The following is a 17,624-nucleotide window of genomic DNA, read 5'->3' as shown; positions in this document are numbered from 1 at the left end:
TCATTGGTTCAAAAGGTATGAACACTAAAATAAAAAGCACTTAAACATATACAAAAACCACAATGTGTCATCGCTATATATCCACCAGAATGGTTAAAATTAAAGATTATGAGCATCAGGTACTGGTAAGGATATGGAATAACTGGAACTGCAGTGCATTGCTGGTGGGAGTGTATATTGGTATAATTTGGGAAACAGATTGGCAGTTTCTTATAAAGTTAAACATATATTTACCGTAAGGCACAGCAATCCTACTTCCAAGTATTTACCCAGGAGAAATGAGTACATATGTCCACAAAAAGATAGGAATGAGAATGCTAACAACAACTTTATTCATAATAGCCCCAAACTCAAATAACTCCAATGTATACCAAGAGAAGAACGGGTAAATTGTGGTCGATTCCTACAATGGAATACTATACAGTTATAAAAAGAACAAAGCGCAACATAGATAAACCTCAAACACCTTATACTGAGTGAAAGAAGAGAGACACAAAAGAGTACATATAAAGTTCAAGTAGAAGCAAAACTAATCTATGGCAAAAGAAGTAAAAATACTGGTCATCTCTGAGGGGTTAGGGCTGACTGAAAAGGAGCTTTTCCTTATCAAACCTTCTCCAATGTAATTTTAAAGTCCTATTAAATATAATTTTATGAACTTCCTAATATTTCATCAAATGGAATATAAACTATTAAAGTCATTTCTACTTTATCATTATAAAAATGCTTTGATAAGCATAATTTTATATAACTTTCTTGGATTATTTCATAGGGAATATTCTTAGAAGTGGAAATATTAGGTCAAAGGACATGGTCATTTTCATAGACACATTTTTTAAATTTAAATTTTAGTTAGTTAACATACCATGCAACATTGGTTTCTAGAGAATTCAGTGATTCATCACTTACATACAACACCCAGTGCTCATCAAAAGTGCCCTCTTTATTTTTTTAAAAAGCCTTTATTTATTTATTTGACAGAGAGAGACACAGAGAGAGAGGGAACACAAGCAGGGGGAGTGGTAGAGGGAGAAGCAGGCTTCCCACGGAGGAGGGAGCCTGATGCAGGGCTCGATCCCAGGACCCTGGTATCATGACCTGAGCCGAAGGCAGACACTTAACGACGGAGCCACCCAGGTGCCCCAAAAGTGCCCTCTTTAATACCCATACCCATCTAGCCCATCCCCCACATGCCTCACTCCATCAACCCCCAGTTTGTTCTCTACAGTTAAGAGTCCCTTATGGTTTAGGAGCACCTGGGTGGCTCAGTCAGTTGAGCATCTGACTCTTGGCTTTGGCTAAGGTCATAATCTCGGGGTCATGAGATCAAGCCCCACACTGGGCTCCACACTCAATGGGGAGTCTGTTTGTCCCTCTCCTTCCCCATCTCCCCTCCCCCCACTCACTCACTCTCTAAAATAAATAAATAAATTCTATCTTTTTAAAAAAGTCTCATGGCTTGTTTTCCTCTCTCCGTTTTCTTTTCCCCCTTCCCCAATGATCCTGTTTTTTTCTTAAATTCCACATATGAGTGAGATCATATGGTAATTGTCTTTCTCTGACTGACATTTCACTTAGCATAATACAATCTAGTTCTATCCACTTTGTCACAAATGGCAAGATTTCATTCTTTTTGATGGCTGAGTAATATTCTAGTGTGTGTGTGTGTGTGTGTGTATACATACATACATCACATCTTCTTTATCCATTCATCAGCCTAAAGACATTTGGGCTCTTTCTATAGTTTGGCTACTGTTGATAATGCTGCTATAAACAGCATGTACCCCTTTGAATCTGTACTTTTGTATTCTTTGGGTAAATACCTAGTAGTGCAATTGCTGGATGGCAGGGTAGTTCTATTTTTAAGTTTTTGAGGAACCTCCAAACTGTTCTCCAGAGTAGTAGCTGGACCAGTTTGCATTCCCACCAATAGTGCAAGAGGGTTCCCCCTTCTCCACATCCTCACCAACACCTGTTGTTTATTGTGTTGTTAATTTTAGCCATTTTGACAGGTGTCAGGTGGTATCTCACTGTGGTTTTGATTTGTATTTCCCTGATGATGAGTGATGTTGAGCATCTTTTCTTGTGTCTGTTGGCCATCTGGATGCCTTCTTTGAAAAAGTGTCTATACATGTCTTCTTCCCATTTCTTAACTGGATTATTTTCTTTGGGGGGTGTTGAGTTTAATAAGTTCTCATTAGTATCTCATTGGATACTAACCCTTTATCAGATATGTCGTTGGCAAATATCTTCTCCTATTCCATAGGTTGCCTTTTAGTTTTGTTGGTTGTTTCCTTCACTGTGCAGAAGTTTTTATCTTGAATAAGTCCCAATAGTTCATTTTTGCTTTTGTTTCCCTTGCTTCTGGAGATGTGTCTAGGAAGAAGTTGCCTCTGCTGAGGTCAAAGAGGTTTCTGCCTGTGTTCTCTAGGATTTTGATGGATTCCTGTCTCACACTGAGGTCTTTCATCCATTTTGAATTTATTTTTGTGTATGGTGTAAGAAAGTGATCCAGTTTCATACTCGTGTATGTTGCTATCCAGTTTTCCCAACACCATTTGTTGAAGAGACTGTCTTTTTTCCATTGGATATTCTTTTCTGCTTTGTCAAAGATTAGCTGACCATAGAGTTGAGGGTCCATTTCTGGGTTTTCTATTCTGTTCCACTGATCTATGTGTCTGTTTTATAACTGTGTTTCTGTGGTGTTGGTTGTGATCTCTCCTCTTTCAATCATTATTTTATCTACTTGTGTCCTTTCTCTTTTCTTTTTGATAAGTCTGGCTAGGGGTTTATCAATTTTGTTAATTCTTCCAGAGAACTAGCTCTTAGTTTTGTTAATCCGTTCTATGGGTTTTTTGTTTTGTTTTGTTTTGGTTTCTATATAGTTATTTCTGCTCTAGTCTTTATTATTTCCCTTCTTCTCCTGAATTCAGGCTTTATTTGCTGTTCTTTCTCCAGTTCCTTTAGGTATAAGGTTAGGTTGTGTATTTGAGACTTTTCTTGCTTCTTGAGGTAGGACTGTATAGCCATTACTTCCCTCTTAATACTGCCTTTGCTGCATCCCAAAGGTTTTGGACTGTCCTGTTTCCGTTTTAATTTGCTTCCATGTATTTTTAAATTTCTTCTTTAATTCCTGGTTAACCCATTCATTCTTCAGTAGGATGTTCTTTAACCTCCTTGTATTTGCTGTCTTTCCAAATTTTTTCTTGTGGTTGACTTCAAGTTTCATAATGTTGTGGTCTAAAAACATGCATGTTATGATCTCAGTCTTTTTGTACTTATTGAGGGCTGATTTTTGACCCAGTATGTGAATCATTCTGGAGAATGTTCCATGTGCACTCGAAAGGAATGTGTATTCTGCTGCTTTAGGATGAAATGTTCTGAATGTATCTGTTAAGTCCATCTGGTCCAGGGTGTCATTCAAAGCCATCGTTTCCTTGTTGATTTTTCTGCTTAGATGATCTGTCCATTGCTGTAAGTGGGGTGTTAAAGTCTCCTGCTATTACTGTATTATTGTCAATGGGTTTCTGTTTATTATTAATTGATTTGTATATTTGGTGCTCCCATGTTGGGGGCATAAATATTTATAATTGGTAGATCTTCTTGATGAATAGACCCCTTAATTATGATATAATGCCCTTCTTCATCTCTTGTTAGTCTTTGTTTTAAAACCTAGTTTGTCTGATAGAATATAGCTACTCCGGCTTTCTTTTGATGTCCATTAGCGTGATAGATGGTTCTCCATCCCCTTGCTTTCAATCTGCAGGTGTCTTTAAGTCTAAAATTCATGGACTTCTGACACATGACAGTAAATCTCTTTCCAAAACCGATGTCTCAAGTTATATTCTCATCATCAATGCATGAGAGTGCCCAATTCACCATACAGCCCCAATGATGAGTACTTTATACAAAAAAATCATCTAACTGCAAGAAACATTTCTTATAGAAATATATAAAAAATTATTAAAATATGTAATCCAAAAAAGTAAAATTTTAAACATTTATAATCTTTTCTCTCACAACCTGTAATTGTTAACTGTCTGGGATCTATATAGCATTCCAGATGTCTTTATTTGTATACATTCAGGCACACAAACAGAGAAATCAAGATCACAAGGTCCTCCAGCCTCACTTAGAAATAAAATCACTCTGCTTTTTCAAAAATCTATTAAGTATATAATTGACTGAACAAGTATTCCAAATCTCAAGAATATATGCAAATTACTGACTTATTGGTTAAATAATATTCCACTGTATCAAGGTTCCATTAGTTATATATTCACTATTATTTCCATATTATATTTAATTACACACCTAACAATCTCCTAAAAGATATAAGGCATACACAGTCTCCCTTAATATCTATAGCTCTGTACTTATTCCCCTCCACAGAAGGGACCAGTGTTATCAATTTGATCTATGTCCTGTCATATACACATTATGTATGTATACCAATATGGTTTTGCTTTTGTCATATATATGGAATCATATTATTATACTGTTTTTCAACTTGCTTTCTGCACTTAACTTGTAAACTATTTAACATCAGTGAGTAAAGATCTATGACCTAATCCCCTGAAATACTGAGTTATGTGTACTTCCCTCAATGTACCACTGTTCTGTGCCCTGACAAACATCTACTCTTCCTTGAAGGGTATGACTTCTACGAAACCTTCCCTTCTGTGACACATTTATTGTGGTTTTTCTTTGTTGTGCTTATTTGCTTCTGCCTCCCATTTAACCTAAAGTTCTCCAAGAACAGAGAAGGGTTTATTCACATTTATATTTTAGTGTCTAGCATAGGACCTTGTCTGTGGAAGTATATTCAGTATTTAATATATGATATTTAATAATGTCCTACCCTTTTCTTTTATAGATCCCCAGAGGCCATAGGTAGCAGAGTAGAACACTGCCCTTTGATGTTATTACCTAGCAGTTTTTGTATGTTTGTTTAGAAGAGCTCTCATAATTCTACAACTGCTAAAAATGATGTTTATGAAAATTATACAACAACAATGAGAACTGGTTTAAGACGTAATGTTAAGTGAAAAAAGCAGGTTAAAAATTTTTACACTGAGATCACTACCACATCAAAACATACATACAAAGGTGCCTAGGAAACACTATAAAACACTTAGGGTGGATTTCATAGCAAAGACCCTATTTTTAAAATTTTTTGTTCTTATTGTTTAGTGAAAAGGGGGATCTTTGTTATTAAGAATAGTCATTATCCAGAGTCCAAAGATCATAAAGCTATAAAGGCAAGCAAAAGCTGTAACGTTAAAAATATTCACCACTCAGATGAACACTTTTAAAATTTTTCCTCTGTCAACATATGATGGAATATTATTTGGTTTTAAAAAGGAAAGAAATTCTGGCACGTGCTACAACAAGGATGAACCTTGAGGGCATTATGCTAAGTTAAATAAGTCAGTCACAGAAAGACAAATACTGTATAATTCCATTTAGATGAGGTACCTAAAGTGGTCAAAATCATAGGGAAAGAGGGGTGCCTGGGTGGCTCAGTCCGTTGAGCATCTGCCTTCAGCTCAGGTCATGATCTCAGGGTCCTGGGATCGAGCCCCACATTGGGCTCCCTGCTCAGCAGGGAGCCTGCTTCTCCCTCCCCCTCTGCTGTTCTCTCTGCTTGTGTTCTCTCTCTCTGTCAAATAAATAAATAAAAATCTTTTAAAAAGTCATAGGGAAAGAAAATAGAATTGTGTTTGCCAAGGGCTGGAGGGAGGGGAAAATGGGAAGTTATCATATAATGGTATAGAGTTTCAGTTTTACAAGATGAAGAGTTATGGAGATAGATGATGGTTATGGGTACACAACATTATGAATGTATTTAATACCACTGAACTATACATTTAAAATGATTAAGATGGTAAATTTTATGTTATATATATTTTACCACAATAAAAAAGGGAAGGAAAGTTTATTCTCTATCCAAACAGTATCTCCGACTTAACACTAGCATCTTTCCCTACCCACTATGTCAATTTCTTTCTTTGTGAGTGTTTTCCTAATTGTCTGATGCAAACAGCTGAACGTACAATGGAAATCAACAAAGTGAATGAGCAAAATCTATCATAAAGGTTAGGATTTCCTTAAGTCAAGGGAAATAATGGAGGACTGTGTACATCATGCTAGAAGTCATGGAAAATGAAGTGTCTGGAAGAAAGAATTATGGAAGTGGAAGAAAGAATTATGAAAGATGATGTTAGGAAAGGCACTTGGAAAAACAATGATTTGAATATCGAACGAAACTAAGCCCTTTGAGAAAATAAAGCCTCAAGTACATTTTTTATGAAAAACAACCCTTTTTATAATTACACTAGAAAGTTAGATGTAAAGTAATAGATGCTAGACTGTGCTATCACATAACTGGTTAGGAAAAATTATGCTCCCAAAATGAAGTGTTGATGGAGTAAACACACTACCTTATTCCCACTGGAAGGTAGTTATAAAACTGAGGAGCAGCTATTTGAAGACTCTGAAAAGTAAACAGTAGCAGGAGGACTGGGGAAGAAGACCAGAATTCAAAGTACCACAGAATCAAGGGTGAGTTTAGCATTTCTTTTTCTTCCAGTATCCCTTGGTGTGGACAGAATACAGCCTAACATCTGGAAGCATACATTGATGTGGACAGAGAGCGCCATGGGAAACCTTAGTTTAGTTCTGGCTTGAAGAATGGGAAAGGGGTTCTTGAAAACTCAAGAAAGTATATGGAAACACTGCAATTTTTTTTCTTTTCCTTTTTTCTGTTATCATGTGTGCCAGCCTGAAACAAACCTATGGTGGCAGCAGTGGCAACAGGGGAATAACAGGAACCTTCTTTTCCAATCACAGAAGCAGTGGTCTCAGTAGGGTAGGGTAAGCCTTTGATGCTTTTCCTCTCTTTCTATCCTTCCGCTGCTTGGACCCAGACACTGAGAAAGGGTGGCCCAATTAACCAGGAAGTACTGAAGAGATGGCAGAGAGGGAGCAGCAGAATGTGTGGATCTAACACTAAACAGCAGACCACAGACTCTGAGACTGAAGAGATATACAACCAAACAAGTCCCAGACTGGATACTGACTGGGTGGCATATACATGGGATCGAGCCAAATAAGTTTGCAAAGACTTTGAAAATTGCACTGACAATGAAACCACAGCCCACAGAAGGATGGTAAGAACTTGTGGTCTGAACCTAAACGGGTCAATTGTCTCCTAAAACAAAACTGTCAACATTCCCTATTATACTGAAACAAGATCAAGAATCTCAATGCTGAGATGACAAACACACTGGAATTATCTGACAAAGACGTTAAAGCAGCTTTATAAAAGTGCTTGGAAGTAAGGGGAACACTTGTGAAACAAAGAGAAAGATGGAAAGTCTCTGCAAAAAAAGATAATATGTAAAGAAGAACCAAACGGAAATTTTAGAACTAAACAATACCATAACCAAAGCTTTAAAAAACCTCATTGGATGGGCTCTAGAACAGAATACAGATGATCAAGGAAAGAGTCAATGAAATTGATGATAAATCAAAAGAAATTATCGAGTGTGAAAATCATTGACAAAAAATATAATTTTATTGGAAAATACAGAGACTCAAGGATCTACAGGATAATACCAAAAGGTCTAACACTGGTGTCATCCTACTCATGGAAGGAAAGGAAAAGATGGAACAGAAAAACTATTTGAAAAAACTATCTTGAAAACTTCTCAAATTTAGTGAAAGACATACTTAGATATTCAAGAAGCTTAGAAAACTCTAAACAGCATAAATTCAAAGTAATCTCTGCAAGAAATCACTGGTAAATTCTACCAAACAATTAAAGAGGAAAAACCAATTCTACACAATCTCTTCCAAATAAAAACAGAACACTTGCCAACTCATTTTGAGTCCAGCATTACCCTAATACCAAACCAGACAAAGACAGCACAAAAAAAACTACAGACCAATATTTCCCAAGAAAATAAATGAAAAAATGTTCAATGAAATACTAGTAATTCAAATCCAATAATATAAAAAAGGAAGAATATACCTTGACCACATCCTGGGAATGCAAAGATGGTTCAATATTCAAAAATCAATGGACTAAGAAGAAAAAGCACATGATCCTATCAGCAGATGTAAAAAAATACATTTGACAAAATACACCATCCTTTAATGATAAGAACTCTTTGTAAACTAGGAACATAACTTCCTCAACCTGATAATGTACATCTACAAAACTGATAGCTAATGTAATTCTTAATGCTGACTGAATGCTCTTCCCAAAGATTGGGAACAAGATCCTCTCTCATCACTCCTATTCACCATTGTTTGAAAATCCTAGATGGTGCAGTAAGGAAAAAAAAAAGGCATACAAACTAGAAAAGAAATAAAACTGTCCTTATTCACAGACAGTATGATCATCTACCCAGAAAATACCAAGAAATCTACCAAAAAACTCCTTGTGAGTTTAGAAAGGTTGTAGGATAAAAGGTCAACACACAAAAATCAATCATATTTTTATACAGTAGCAGTGAACAATTAGAAATTGAAATGAACAAAACAATATCCTTTAAAAAGGGGCCTCAAATATAAAATACTTAAATAAATGTTAAAAAATGTATGGGACTTGTCCTAGCCTCAGCAATCAGACAACACAAAGAAATAAAAGACATCCGATTTGGCAAAGAAGTTAAACTCTCATTCTTTGCAGATGACATGATCCTCTATGTGGAAAACCCAAAAGACTCCACCCCAAAATTGCTAGAACTCATACTGGAATTTAGCAAATATTTATATATTTAACGGATATATATATATGTTTGAGAGTTTCAAACATAAATATATATGTTCAAATATATTATATATATATAAATATATATATTTAACGAATAAACATCATTAAAATGTCTATGCTACCTAGAGCAATCTACACATTCAGTGCAATCCCTATCAAAATACCAACAACTTTTTACACAAAACTGGAATAATCCTAAAATTTGTATGGAATTAGAAAATACCCCAAATAGCCAAAGGAATGTTGAAAAAGAAAACCAAAGCTGGTAGCATCACAATTCTGGACTTCAAGCTCTATTACAAAGCTGTAGTCATCAAGACAGTATGGTACTGACATAAAAACAGACACCTAGATCAATGGAACAGAATAGAGAGCCCAGAAATGGACCCTCAACTCTATGGTCAACTAATCTTTGACAAAGCAGGAAAGAATATCAATGGGAAAAAGACAGGCTCTTCCACAAATGGTGTTGGGGAAACTGGACAGCAACATAAAGAAGAATGAAACCGGACCACTTGCTTATACCATACACAAAAATAAATTCAAAATGGATGAAAGATCTCAATGTGAGAGGAATCCATCAAAATCCTATAGGAGAACACAGGCAGCAACCTCTTTGACCTCAGCCGCAGCAACTTCTTGCTGGACACATCTCCAAAGACAAGGGAAACAAAGGCAAAAATGAACTATTGGGACTTCATCAAGATAAAAAGCTTTTGCACAGCAAGGAAACAGTCAACAAAACCAAAAGACAACCAACAGAATGGGAGAAGATATTTGCAAATGACATATCAGATAAAGGGCCAGTATCCAAAACCTATAAAGAACTTATCAAACTCAACACCCAAAGAACAAATAATCCAATCAAGAAATGGGCAGAAGAAATGAACAGACATTTTTCCAAAGAAGACATCCAAATGGCCAACAGACACATGAAAAAGTGCTCAACATCGCTCAGCATCAGGGAAATCCAAATCAAAACCTCAATGAGATACCACCTCACACCAGTCAGAATGGCTAAAATTAACAAGTCAGGAAACGACAGATGTTGGCGGGGATGCGGAGAAAAGGGAACCCTCCTACACTGTTGGTGGGAATGCAAGCTGGTGCAGCCACTCTGGAAAACAGTATGGAGGTTCCTCAAAAAGTTGAAAATAGAGCTACCCTATGGCCCAGCAATTGCACTACTGGGTATTTACCCCAAAGATACAAATATAGTGATCCGAAGGGGCACGTGCACCCCAATGTTTATAGCAGCAATGTCCACAATAGCCAAACTATGGAAAGAGCCCAGATGTTCATCAACAGATGAATGGATAAAGAAGATGTGGTGTGTATATACATATATATACACACACACACATACACATACAATGGAATATTATGCAGCCATCAAAAAATTTAAATCTTGCCATTTGCAATGACGTGGATGGAACTAGAGGGTATTATGCTAAGTGAAATAAGTCAATCAGAGAAAGACAATTATCATATGATCTTACTGATTTGTGGAATTGAAGAAAGAAGGCAGAGGATCATGAGTTAAAAATGAAACAAGACGAAACCAGAGAGGGAGACAAACCATAAGAGACTTTTAATCTTGGGAAACAAACTGTGGGTTGCTGGAGGGGAATGGGGTGGGGGATGGGGTAACGGGGTAATGGACATTGGGGAGGGTATGTGTTGTAATGACCACTGGGTATTATATAAGACTGATGAATCACAGACCTGTACCCCTGAAACAAGTAATACATTATATGTTAATTAATTGAATTTAAATTTAAAAAATAATAAAAAAGAAAAAATGTATGGGGTTGTATGCTGAAAACTATATAATGCTGACGAAAAAAATCAAAGATGAACTAAGTAAATGGAGAGATATATTGTATTACTGGATTTGAAAACTCAAATTCATCTATACGGTTGACCCTTGAACAACACGTGTTAGGTTTGAGCTGTGTGGGTCCACTTATATGTGAATTTTTTTCATAAATACAATACAGTACTTTAAGTATTTTCTCTTCCTTGTAATTTTCTTAATAACATTTTCTTTTTTCTAGCTTACTTGATTATAAGAATACAGTATACAATACATGTAACATACAAAATATGTGTTAATCGACAATTTATGTTATCAGTAATGCATTCAGTCAACAATAGGCTATTAGTAGCTATGTTTTTGGGGGAATTAAAAATTATATGTGGATTTTTTACTGCATGGGGGGGGGTTGGTTTCCCTAACCCCTATGTTGTTAAAGGTCCAACTGTATATTTAATATAAGGAATTCCCATTAAAATCCCAGCAGGATTATTTTTTGTAGATATAGAAAAGATTATTCTAAAATGTATATATATGGAGAGACAAAGGAACTAGAACAGACAAAATAATTTTGAAAAAGAAAAAGAAAATTGTAGGGATCACTACCTTATTTTGACTTACCATAAAGTATTCAGAGTCCTATTTGCACATAGATAGACATATGGGTCAAGTGAACAGAATAGTGTCCAGAAATAGACCCACACAAACAGCAATTCAATGGAGAGAAGACAGTCTTTTCAACAAACTGTTGAAAAACTGGACATCAATATGCAAAATATAAACCAAAATACCTGACACACTTTATACAAAATGAACTCAAAATGGATGATTTGTTCTAAATGTAAAATGTAAAAGTATATAATTTTTACAAGAAAACAGGACAATATTAGCATGCCTGCAGTTAGGCAAAGGATTTTTATACATGACACCAAAAGCATGATCCATAAGAGATGAAAATTTAAAACTTTTCCTTTGCAAAAGACACTGTTAAAAGAATGTAAAGATAAACTATAGGCTGGGAGAAAATATTTGCACAAACCAGATATCTGACAAAGGACTTTAAGCAAGAATATACAAAGAACTCTCAAAAATCAACAGTGAGTAAATAAACAACTCAAGTAAAAATGGACAAAAGACTGTTCATGAATAGACTATTCACCAAAGAGGGTATATGAATGGCAAATACGCACAAGAAAAAAATGTTCATCATTACTCATTTGAGAAATGCAAATTAAAATTATGAAGAGCTACCACTATACCCCTTTTAGAATGGCTATAAAAAAATACTGACAATAACAAGTGCTAACGAGGAATGGAACAGCCACACTGGAAAATGGTTTGGCAGGGTCTTACAAAGTTAAAGTTAAACATATACTTACCATATGACCCAGAAATCCCACTCCTAGGTATTTACACCAAGGAAATGAAAACTTATGTTCATAAGAAAAAGCCCCGTACACAAATGTTTATAGCAACTCTATTCAAACCACCAAAAACTGGAAACAAGTCAAATATCTTCCAGGGGTGAAAGAATAAACATACTGTGGTATATCCACACAATGTATACTACTTGGCAACAAAAAGGAATGAATTATTGATAGATGCAATATGAAACAACTTAGAAGATTCCCAAAGGCATTATGTTGAATGAAAAATGCTATTCTTAAAAGACTACATACTGTATGATTCCATTCATATGTTATTCTCTAAACGATATAACTGTAGTGACAGAGAACAGACTGGTAGTTGCCAGAGACAACGATGTTTGCGTGTGATTACAAAGGGATAGCATGAGAGATTTCTGGGGTGGTTCAGCTGTTCTGATCCTGATTGTGATGGTGGTTACATAATCTGTACATGTGCTAAAAATTCACAGAACTATATACACACATATACAAAAGTCAGTTTTACTTTATGTTAATTTTAAAAATAAACTGAAAAACCCATAGTGCAAGTATAAATTAAATTATTAGAAATAAAACTAACTTATTTTCCTAACTTTTAATTTTATTTCACAAGACAAATTCCCAGTAGAGCCCATTTTTCACTATTAACAATGATGTATTGATTTTTGTTTTATGTGGACCAACTTTAAGTAGTCTTTTTCATTACCCATTAACTCCACTAAGCAAGACCTTCTTTATATTAAAATATACGTTGAAGTAAATAAAAGAGTAGAAGGACATATTCTAGAGTGATAACTACAGCAAGCTGTTTGTGAGTAATGACATTTTAAGTGACTTTGTTTTCTAAATTTTCCAGAATGAGCTTATAAAACATTGATAATCAGTGGGAAAAAGCTAAAGAACCCTTTCAGTCCAGGCCTAGTAATGTTTTCAAAGGAAACTGTGGAGCTCTGGTCTGTAAGCACAGAGAAAACAAGCAGCTACGAGGAGAGAAGGTAGGTAGCACAGACAAAAAAAATCAGGTCTGCTGGTGGTACTAGTGAAGGTAAGAAAACTGGCGACTCTTAGGAAGGAGAAGGCTAGCTCACCTGAGACTGTTTGAAAACATCCTTTCCAACGACATCCAGGTTTGAGGGGTCTTTGATGGAACTAACATACTCCGAAACAGCCTTGATCACCACATCACAGGGAGGAAGAACCAGCTGATGAGCTCGGACCTAGAAGATTTAAGATAAGCAAGGTACACTGACATCAGTGGTGATGGATCACTAAGAGAAAGAGTGAGGTAGGTGTAAGAGAATTCAAATTCAGTAAACGCACTGAGAGATAGGTAAAATCTTTTTTTGAAAATATTTTCCCCTGTAATTCTCAGTATAGAACACTTGGAAAAGATCAAACAGTATAAAGAAAGATAACATCATATCATTTATAAATCCTACTACAGAGAGAGCCACTAGTTGATGACATTGTCATAATTCATCAGTTTTCTTTCATAAGACCATTTGGCTGCTTCCAATTTTTTGCTATTAAAGATAAGGTTTTAATTTGTGGACCATGTTTGGATCCTAATTTGAACTAACCACAAAAAAGCCTTTTGGGGACAATCAGGAAGATCCTAAAATGGACTAGATATTAAAATGATACCAAGAAATTATCATTAATTTTGTTAAAAGTAATAATGGCATTGTGCTCATGCATGAAAATGCCTATATGTTTTAGAGATGCATATCGAAGAATGTGGGAGTAAAATGACTTGAGGTCCAGAATTTATTTTAAAACACATTAGCAACAGAAACAACAATAACAAAACCCAGCAAGTGTGGCTACATCTTGATAACTGTTGGAGCTAGAAGATGTTACAATAGTGACTGCCTATGCTATTATTTTCTCTACTTTTATGATGCTTGAAAATTTTTTAAATACAGGTATTTTTTTCATGCCGTGATAAAATGTAGGTATGATTTGTTGTTCACTTTCCAATTATTTAATTACAAGGTTCCTAAAATTGTAATTACTCAGTCAAAGGGTATAAGCTTCTTAAAGACTTTTTGTATAAAATTGTTTGGGCAAAAGGCTGTACCATTCATTCCTTTAACAAGTATTTACCACCTTCTGTGTATTAACTAGGTACTGTCACAGGCATCAAGAATACAGCAGTGAACAAGACAGAGAAAGATCGCTGCCCCCATGGAAGCTTAAATTGTGGGGTAGGTGTGTCAGGATAGGGTGAGGGGAGTCAAATAAAATAAATAAGTAAAATGCATACTGTGCCAGATGTAGATAAGTGCTATGGAGAAAATCTAAGCAGAGGATGGCCTTGGGAATTCAAGTGTGTGCATGCATCTGCACAAGCAAGTAATATTAAATAAGATGGTCAGGAAAGGCCTCACTGAGAAAATGACATTTGAGAAAACCTCTAAGAGGGAGGTACAAAGCTATGTGGGAGGAAAAAGCATCCCAAGTAGAGGGAATAATAAGTACAAAGGTTCTACAAACAAAAGAAAAGATGACATCATAACTATAACAGACGCCAGTCAGTACAGGACTTTGCAGGCCATGGTCAAGATTGAGTGAGTGACATGAAGAGCCACTGGCGGGTTTTGAATAGAGAAGCAACATGATCTGAATCAGTTTTTAAAAGATCCACTCTCACTGTTATACTGAGAATAGGTTTTGGGGAGGGGAGGAGAGTGCAAACAGAAGACCAACAGTTAATAAGCTGTTATAATAATCCAAGCAAGAAATAATGGTGGCTTGACCAGGGTAGTAGCAATGAAAATGGTGAGAAGTGGACATATATTGGAGGGAGAACTGATGGTATTTGCTGGCAGAGGAAATGTAGGGTGTGAGAAAGAGAGAGAGAAGTCAAGGATGACTCTATGGTTTTTAGCCTGAACAACTAGAAGGATGGGATTGCCTTTAATAAAAATGGGGAAGGCTCTGGGAGGAACAGATTTAGGGGAAAGATCACGAGTTTCCATTTAGATACACTTCCTTAAGATGTTTAGTAGGCTGTTAGATATTACAATCTGGAGTTCAAGAGGGATGTCAAAACTAGAGACACAGGTTTAGGAGTCATCAATTGACTGGTGATACTTAAAGTCATGAGACTGGATGATATCAATCACTAAGGCAGAATGTGTAGGGAGAACTGACAGAAGGGACCAAGGACAGAATTCGGAGACACTCCAAAGATAAGAAGTAGAAAAGAAGACAAAGAAGCAACAAAGGAAACAGTAGCTGCAGCCAGTGAAGGTAGGAAGGAAACTAGAAGAGAGTGGTGTCCTTAAAGCCAAGTGAAGAACATGTTCTAAGAAAGAGGGAGTGAGCCACTGGGTCAAATGCTGCTGTTGGTCAAGTAAGATGAAAACTGAGAACTGGCCATTAGATTTATTAACATCAAGAATTATGAACATCTGGAGCTTGTCAAAAACAATTTCAAAACAGACTGCAGAGAGAATAGGGAAAAGGGATAATAAACAGCTCAAGTGTAGAAGACTCTCTAGAGGGCTTTGCTATAAGGGAAGGAAGAAATGTGGGCTATAAGAGAAGAGGAAATATGGAACAATAGCTTGGGTGGAGGGAGTAAGGTCAAGAGCAGGATTTGCTTTATTTTTTAATATGGATGCATGCTTATAAATCTGATGGGAAAAATCCAATGAAGAGAGAAAATTGATGATGCAGGAGAAAGAAGTAAGAACTGCAAAAGTGATGCCTTTCAGTTAGCAAGAGGGGATGTGATCTGGCATGTAAGTAGAGGGGTTGGCCTTAGATAGGAACATGGACAGGTACTCCACAGTTAACACAAGGCAGGCAGAAAATGTGGGCACATAGATGCACATAGGTGAGAAGATGAAAGGCTAGGAGCCAGTAAAGTTCTGTTTCAAATGCTTCCATTTACTAAGTGAAATAGGAAGCCAGCTCATGAGCTCACAGTGAGCAAGGAGGAGGGAGTATTAGAGGCTTGAGGAGAGAAGAAAAAGTATGAACTAGCAGAGTGAAAGAATTAGAGAAAAGTTATATATTCACCAACTTACACTACCACCAGAAACGTATGAGAGTTATCAGTCTCAACATAGACTCGACAGGAGTAGGCAGACTAATTTTTCAGTATTTGCTGAACTGTTAGGTTAAAAAAAATCATTTAATTTACATGTGTGGGGGCACCTGGGTGGCTCAGTTGTTAAGCGTCCGCCTTCGGCTCGGGTCGGGATCAAGCCCCGCATCAGGCTCCCTGCTCGGCGGGAAGCCTGCTTCTCCCTCTCCCACTCCCCTGCTTGTGTTCCCTCTCTTGCTGTGTCTCTCTGTCAAATAAATGAATAAAATCTTAAAAAAAAAGATCTTTTAAAAAAATTTTGCATGTGTGATCACTAGGGAGATTTAACATCTATCTAGTCATACTATTGGCCACTGTATTTCTTCTTTTGTGAGCTGCTTCAGTCTTTTGCTCATTATTTCATTTACTGGAGTATTAGTATCTCACTTCATAGGTTTGTATGAATCCTTAAGATGTTAAGGGTATTGTCTTTATAACAAATGGTGCTGGGAAAATTGGACAGCTACATGAAAAAGAATGAAACTGGTCCACTTTCTTACACCATACACAAAAATAAACTCAAGATGGATTAAAGACTTAAATGTGAAACCTGAAACCATAAAAGTCCTTGAAGAGGGCACAGGCAGTAATCTCTTTGACAATGGCTATAACAACATTTTTCTAGATATGACTCCTGAAGCAAAGGAAACAAAGGGAAAAATAAACTATTGGGACTACAAAATAAAAAGCTTCTGTGCAGCAAAGGAAACAATCAACAGAATGAAAAGGCAACCTACTGAATGGAAGAAGGTATCTGCAAATGACATATACAATAAAGGGTTAGTATCCAAAATATACAAAGAACTGATATAACTCAACACCCAAAAAACAAATAATCCAATTAAAAAATGGGCAGAAGACATGAACAGACATTTCTCCAAAGAAGACATACAGATGGTCAACAGACACATGAAAAGATGCTCAACATCACTCATCATCAGGGAAATGCAAATCAAAACCACAGTGAGACACCACCTCACACCTGTCAGAATGGCTAAAATCAGAAACACAAAAAACAACAAGTGCTGGCGAGGATGTGGAGAAAAAGTAACCCTCATGCACTGTTGGTGGGAATACAAAGTGGTGTAGGCACTGTGGAAAACAGCCGGGAGTTTCCTCAAAAAGTTAAAAATAGAACTGCCTTACAATCCAGTAATGGCACTACTGGGTATTTACACAAAGAATACAAAAGCACTAATTCAAAGGGATACATGCACCCCTATGTTTATGGCAGCATTATTTTCAATAGCCAAGACATGGAAGCAGCCCAAGTGTCCATTGATAGATGAATGGATAAAGAAGAAGTAGTACATATATACAATGGAATATTATTCACCAATAAAAAAGAATGAAATCTTGCCATTTGCAATGACATGGATGGATCTAGAGAATATAATGCTAAGTGAAATAATTCAGTCAGAGAAAGACAAATACCATATGATTTCACTCATATGTGGAATTTAAGAAAAAAATGAACAAAGCGGAAAAAAAGAGAGAGACAAATCAAGAAACAGACTCTTAACT

The 17,624-nt window shown here is 36.2% G+C and overlaps 1 protein-coding gene across 2 annotated transcripts in view; it reads right to left on the bottom strand.

Annotated features, from left to right (window-relative positions):
- FAM120C (family with sequence similarity 120C) overlaps window positions 1–17,624 on the bottom strand; it is a 103,780-nt gene that overhangs the window by 61,818 nt on the left and 24,338 nt on the right. For both annotated transcript variants that reach the window (XM_032398182.1, XM_032398184.1), the window contains exon 4: window positions 13,093–13,221. In XM_032398182.1, the coding sequence (XP_032254073.1) occupies window positions 13,093–13,221 (129 nt within the window). The remainder of the gene's footprint in view (window positions 1–13,092; window positions 13,222–17,624) is intronic.

Source organism: Phoca vitulina, unplaced genomic scaffold (genome assembly GCF_004348235.1).
Source record: "Phoca vitulina isolate PV1807 unplaced genomic scaffold, GSC_HSeal_1.0 scaffold111, whole genome shotgun sequence".
NCBI classification, from domain to species: domain Eukaryota; kingdom Metazoa; phylum Chordata; class Mammalia; order Carnivora; family Phocidae; genus Phoca; species Phoca vitulina.
This window is presented reverse-complemented; position numbering and strand designations above follow the sequence as displayed.